Source organism: Urocampus carinirostris, chromosome 3 (assembly GCF_059441175.1).
Source record: "Urocampus carinirostris isolate Australia breed hairy pipefish chromosome 3, RoL_Ucar_1.0, whole genome shotgun sequence".
Classification (NCBI taxonomy): Eukaryota; Metazoa; Chordata; class Actinopteri; order Syngnathiformes; family Syngnathidae; genus Urocampus; species Urocampus carinirostris.
In genome coordinates this window covers 65,783,514-65,790,124 of record NC_142351.1, presented here as the reverse complement: position 1 = coordinate 65,790,124, position 6,611 = coordinate 65,783,514, and the positions used below count along the sequence as shown (strand labels likewise).

At 38.6% G+C, this 6,611-nt stretch overlaps 1 protein-coding gene across 2 annotated transcripts in view; it reads right to left on the bottom strand.

Annotated features, from left to right (window-relative positions):
* Positions 1-6,611, bottom strand: part of phf8 (PHD finger protein 8) — a 56,258-nt gene that overhangs the window by 32,790 nt on the left and 16,857 nt on the right. For both annotated transcript variants that reach the window (XM_088333038.1, XM_088333037.1), the window contains exons 9-15: positions 6,419-6,506; positions 6,181-6,287; positions 6,007-6,098; positions 3,472-3,561; positions 3,104-3,385; positions 2,952-3,034; positions 2,714-2,880 (exon numbers count right to left, since the gene is read on the bottom strand). In XM_088333038.1, coding sequence (XP_088189164.1) covers positions 2,714-2,880; positions 2,952-3,034; positions 3,104-3,385; positions 3,472-3,561; positions 6,007-6,098; positions 6,181-6,287; positions 6,419-6,506 — 909 coding nt within the window. The remainder of the gene's footprint in view (positions 1-2,713; positions 2,881-2,951; positions 3,035-3,103; positions 3,386-3,471; positions 3,562-6,006; positions 6,099-6,180; positions 6,288-6,418; positions 6,507-6,611) is intronic.

Genomic DNA, 6,611 nt, shown 5'->3' with positions numbered 1-6,611 from the left:
ATACATATATACACATACATACATACATATACACATACATATATACATACACACATACATATATACATACACACATACATATACACATACATATATGCATATACATATACACATACACATACATATATACACATACATATATACATATACACATACATATATACATATGTATGTATATATATATATATATATATATATATATATATATATATATATATATATATATATACATATTTATTTACACCGTATTTTCCGCACTATAAGGCGCACCTAAAAGTCTTAATTTTTTTCAAAAGCTGACCATGCGCCTTATAATACAGTGCGCCTTATTCATGGAACAAAATTAATTCGCAAAGTCTTGCAACTAACTTGCCGCCGCCGACTAGATTTTCCCCCGAACGTGGAGTAGTCCGCGGTGTATGCTGGGATTCATTTACCGGCGTTTCATTGGCTAACCAATGTGTCAATCATCATTTGAATCGATCACTATTGGCTGAAGTTATTCGGAGCCTCGGATTGGCTAGATGGCCAAAACAAACCCTGCAATTGGCCGAGTTTAGCAATGGCGTAGCAAGCTTGCTAAAGTACACCATAAAGAAACATGTTTTATTAGTCTGTATTTGCAAATAATTTACTCTCCTGGATTTACTTCACTCACGGTTGTAAGAAGACCATGATTGCGTATCATTATTGAACGTGAGAACTTAGGTGAGCTATGCGGCTTTATATTTTCCCGGTATCTTGTTTTAGAACGATCTTGATGTTGCTGTGATGAGTTGAGTGAATTAAACTCAATTCCAAGTGTTTATTGTCATATGCACAGTAAAGTTGCGAGCGAAAAAGAAAATAGAAACTAAGAAATGTTTGGCATTTCTTGAATCCCAAGACTTTAACCTTCCGAATGATATTTGAAATGATGCATTTGAGTGACATCGTACGGACACCGCATCCGCACGTGTCCACGACACGTATTTGCTTCTTTGCAAGCTTTGGGAATGTTAAGGGGGTAATCAGTTGGACTGAATCATCTGACTGTTTTGTCGACGTTCCCATTGTAGCGCCTTATAATACGGTGCGCCTTATCTATGGAAGATATAGGACCAAAAACTATTTTTTGGGGGTGCGCCCTATAATGCGGAAAATACGGTATATACATATATACACATATACATATATACACATATATATATATATATATATATATATATGTGTGTGTGTGTATACACACACACACACACACACACACACACAGTGGCTTTGGAAACTACTTGGCCCCCCTTGAACTTTGTGACCTTTTGCCACATTTCAGACTTCGAACATCAAGATATAAAACTAATTTCTTGTGAAGCATCAACAATAAGTGGGACACAATCATGAAGTGGAACACACTTTATTGGATATTTTAAACTTTTTTTAACAAATAAAAAATGAAAAAGTGGGTGTGCAAAATTATTCAGCCACATCTGCAAGTCCCTTGGGGTACGTGTCTCTCTCAGTTTTGCACATCGAGAAACTGATATTTTTGCCCATTCCTCCTTACTATACAGCTCGAGGTCAGTGAGGATTGAAAGCGTTTGAACAACAGCTTTCAGTTCTTTCCAGAGATTCTAAATTGGATTGAGGTCTGGACTTTGACTTGGCCATTCTAACACCTTGATATGTTTTTTGTGAATTATTCCATCGTAGCTTTTGCTTTATGTTTTGGATCATTGTCTTGTTGGAAGACAAATCTCCGTCCCAGTCTCAGGTAATTAATGGACTCCATCAGGTTTTCTGCCAGAATGGTCTTGTATTTGGCTCCATCCACCTTCCCATCAATTTTAACCATCTTTCCTCTCCTTGTTGAAGAAAAGCAGGCCCAAACCATGATGCTACCACTACCACGTTTGACCGTGGGGATGGTGTGTTGAGGGTGACGAGCTGTGCTGCTGTTACGCCAAACATAACGCCTGGCATTATTGCCAAAAATTTAGATTTTGGTCTTATCTGACCAGAGCACCTTCTTCCATATGTTTGATGTGTCTCCCAGGTAGTTTGTAAAGAAATGGCTTCCTTTTTGCCACTCTTCCATTCACTTCCAGATTTGTGCAGTATACGACTGATTGTTGTCCTATGGACAGATTCTCCCACCTCAGCTGTAAACCTCTGCAGTTCATGCAGAGTGATCATGGGCCGCTTGGCTGCATCTCTGATCAGTTCTCATTGTATGAGCTGAAAGTTTAGGGGGACATCCCGATCTTGGTAGATTTGCAGTGGTCTGATACTCCTTCCATTTCAATATTATTGCTTGCACAGTGCTCCTTGGGATGTTTGAAGCTTGGGAAATCTTTTCGTATCCAAATCCACCTTTAACTTCTCCACAACAGTATCTCAGACCTGCCTGGTGTTTTGCTCGTTCTTCATGACGCTCTCTGCGCTTTAAACAGACATCTGAGACTATGACAGTGCAGGTGCATTCATACAAAGACTTGATTAAACACAGGTGTATTCCATTTATCATTGTTAGTCATTTAGATAAACATTTAATCATTCACAGATCCTCTGGACAGAGTTTGCAGTACTGAAAGTAAAGGTGCTGAATAATTTTGCACACCCACTTTTTCGTTTTTTATTTGTTAAAAAAAGTTTAATACACACACACACATATATATTATATATATATAATATGTACACACACACATTTTTCCGATGACATTAAAAGGAGGGTGTTTACCGCTGAATTTCTTCTTTTTGCTGGAGCCAGCGAACTTGCGTCGCCGAGGAGGAGTCTCATCGATTTGGAGCTCGTCCTCCGATTCCAGGTCTGAGAGACTGGACCCCTCTGGGCCAAGATGCCGGTAGTTGGCAGCCGCTCCTGCGCCGTTGCTCCTGGATTTTTTGCTAGAAGCCAGCAGAAGAGTTGGAAACTCAGCTTTTATTGAAAGCAAAAGTCTATGATCAAGTCTGGTTACCCATGTATTTTCCCGTTTGTCAGCACAAGTTTCAGCTTGCTTTTGTTGAATTTTCCTTCAAAATCCTCCAAAGGCAGCTCCAACTGAATAGACACAATAACTTATAGTTCATGTTTTCAGTTTGAAAACACTACTTTCCCCTCCGTGCGTACCTTATTCTTGCTTCTGGACTTGCCAGGTTGGATTTTTTTCAGTGTATGCTTGGTGTGGATCTCGAGCAAGTCCAGCTCACCCGCTTCAGTCTTGAGGAGACTTTTTAGGTTTTTCTTCTTAAATGCTGGTTGCCCGAGCCCAACAATGACATCCTTGGGTTTGAGGCCTTTTTTTTTCCCAGGAGGGCGCCCGGAATTCTGAGAAGTGCCAAAAGAAGCTTTTGAAAGAGGTGAGCCTGGAAATTGAGGGCCGCTGCGTCCGATGTTTTGTTGGAAAATGTCCTATGAAGAGAACAATTACAAAAAGCACTCAAATATTGATGTTGCGACAATACATTCTGCATACAATGAGCTGTTTGTTCAGTTACCTCAACCAGACGGATTTCCTTAGCAAGATCTTTTACCAGCATCTGAGTATTGATGGTTTCAGGGATTTCCACTTCATGATTGCCGAGAGCCTGTAGAGAACATGGTACACTCATTAACGCTTGTTTCATGGCTATCTTAGCATATATGATACAATTTATTGACATTGTAACATGTCAAATGCACAAAGAAATTAAAATGCGCTATCTTGATGGTACAATAAATGTACAAGACGAAATAAGAATGCGTTATGTTTAATTAGGATTAAAAACCAATATCAACTTTCAGTGCCAGATGTTTCTCTCAAATCAGAAGTGCCAGTGCCAGTTAATTTTTGAAGGCCTTCAAAAATGTAGTTCTGTAGCTATTTAGAGATAGTAAGACACTAAAAGACGAGGGATCACACTAGCTTTTACCATTGTTGAGTAAATAATCGTTGAACATTGCTAAGATTTTTAATAATACAGTATTCGCTTCCAAGAACTTACCAAAAAATGGCTTTTTGTGAAAGGGTGCATTTAAAGCAAACCTTTCACTTCAGTGTTTTTTTTTAATATATATTCTTTATATCTACAAAATTACAATAATAAACAAACACAGGAGCACATTGCTCACAAAATAACCTTTTATTACAAAAGCACCGACCTAATGCATGAACAATGCATGCACTTTCAAGAACTTTTCAGCCCCCAATGTTTCCAGTGACGTGATCACATTATGCGAGTCGTCATAGCAATCGGAGTGAAGCACAAATCGTCATGCCTCTTAGTCCCGAAGATTACGATGGCGCTTCGTCATCTTTTTTTAGACAGAAGCTTTGAAGCGTTAACAGTCCGTACCCTTTTATCACAACCCCTCGTACTTTGCATATCGGCCAGTGCCCAACACTGCCATACTGTGTAGTATGGTGGATACAAGAGTGAAACTAGGCACTAATTGACAAAAATATGATCAAAGCCACTCCTGCTTTCTAGTGGTAATTTGTCACACTTATTTTACATACCACTAACTGTCCCAAAAGCTTGATACTAATGACAGGGATGCGCAAAGCCTATGACAAAGCCGTACAACCAGAAGCGGATATAGCCATTACCGGATGTTCACAGCAGCTTTCCTGTAGCTGCACAGCACTCACTGATGCTGGGAATGACTGTTGCCAAAAGATTGATCCTGGCAGAGTGGAAGTCACCTATTTTCACTTCATTTCAGATTTGGGTGGCTGACATGCTGTCAGTCATTCACATAGAAAGATTTCTGAGGACTGGCCAGGAAATTTCAGACAATCTGGGAGTCTTATTTCCTACCTGGACAAAGGTAAGGTGGACTGAACAAATGTGTACCCCATCTTCTGCTCAAAGAGGATCTATTGTAGCCTGTATGGCATTTCATGTGAGCACTATAGTATGGAACAGCTGTTTTTTTCTGTACATGTCTGAGCCTGTCTGTTTGTTCGAAAATGCAAAATATAAATAAAATATTTGGGGGAAAAAAAGAAAATAGTTAAAAAAAAACAATAGATAACTATTATTACGTTTTGGCACTCAGGGACAATGCTTCTGTAACAATAGTTAAACAATATTTATAGCCAATAATGCTTAGTTTGAAATGTCTACATTATAATAATGACCAACCAAAGATGTAGAGTGAAAATAAGGACCTAAAACTAATACAAAAGTTGGACAAGAATATCAGGGGTGCACTGTACGCAACTAACAAACTGATCCCTGCTTCCCTATCATTTAGTAAGTCTGCACTATTGCAGAACCTGATTTTTTTATTCAAAAAAGCCTTTACATTTCAAATCTTGTTTCATTACAAACATTCCACAATACATACAAAGTAATCAAAATGTTTTGGTAGCAAATAACTATTTCTCTTAAATAAATAAAGGAAAATTGTGTTTGTTATTTCGGCATAAGGCTGAATCTATTAGACCATCGATGAAGCAGATTAGATGAGTGGAAATGTTGGTTCATTTTAAAAGGGTTTGTCTTATTACAGATGCCCCAAAATTTTTAAACTCGAGGCAGACAAATACCCAGGTTGATACAAAGAGTCATCAACACGGGCCAGAAAATCATGCGCTGCTCTGCCAAGTCTGGAGGACATTGGCAACATTAAGTACTTTTATTTCTCACCCTGGCCAGCAGCCATCTCTTTCACCTGATGACAAAGATCCCTTAAAACCAAGACTAACAGGCTTAGAGAAAGTATCTTCTAAAGGAACAACACAGCCCTAAACAAGCCCACAAGAATGATATGATGCTGCAAATGTCATTGCATGCTATTGTTCTGATCCACTTAAAACTTAAGCCAGTCTCGGAGCACTAAATTGTAAACATTTTTATCCTATTTTCTTCTTTTAAAGTTTTTTTTAAATATCTGATTTACCCTTAAGTACCACCCCTAATCTTTTTGTTAACAATGTTCACTAATTGCTATCACTGCAATAAAGACAAGTCCTAATTTTGAATTGGTGCAAACCAAGAAAAAATGTTTTCTTGTAAGTGAAGCATTCATACACAATATAACATTACCTCTTTCTTGGTCCAAGTCCGGAAGGCATTATTGAGTGCTTTTGCCCCATGTACCAAATACGTGGCCGGGTGTCGGCGATTTTCTCTCAAACCTGAAGTAAACAAGATTGCAGAATTTTTAATTATCCCTTTAAAAGATAAAAACGAAGATGTGCCGAGATGTACAAATATTACCTCTGAAGGTATCAAGAAGGTGCTTCCCCACGTACCAGCACACCGTTTCAAAGTTTGGAAACTTGAATAACTCTGCCGTGCTTAAGCGCTTCTCTATTTCATATGCCCTTGAGTACAAACAGGAATAAATGCTTGTTATAATCATAACAGTTCGACATTTTATGTTTCACCCGTTTGTCTTCATTTTTTGATGACGAGCAGTGTTTGTGCATGACGTGAATAGTTAAACAACACTCACCGAAGCTGCATGTCAATATTAAGACTATGCAAAAAGTTTCCCCCGAAAGCCAAACAGTCGACCGGTGTTAAAACAGCATGAATCCACCCTGGAGGGGAAAAAACACAATACAGGTGCATTGATTCACAAAGTACTGCAATCTCTCATTTATAGTGGATAATGGGAATCAGAACCCACAGGGATATGCTAAAAT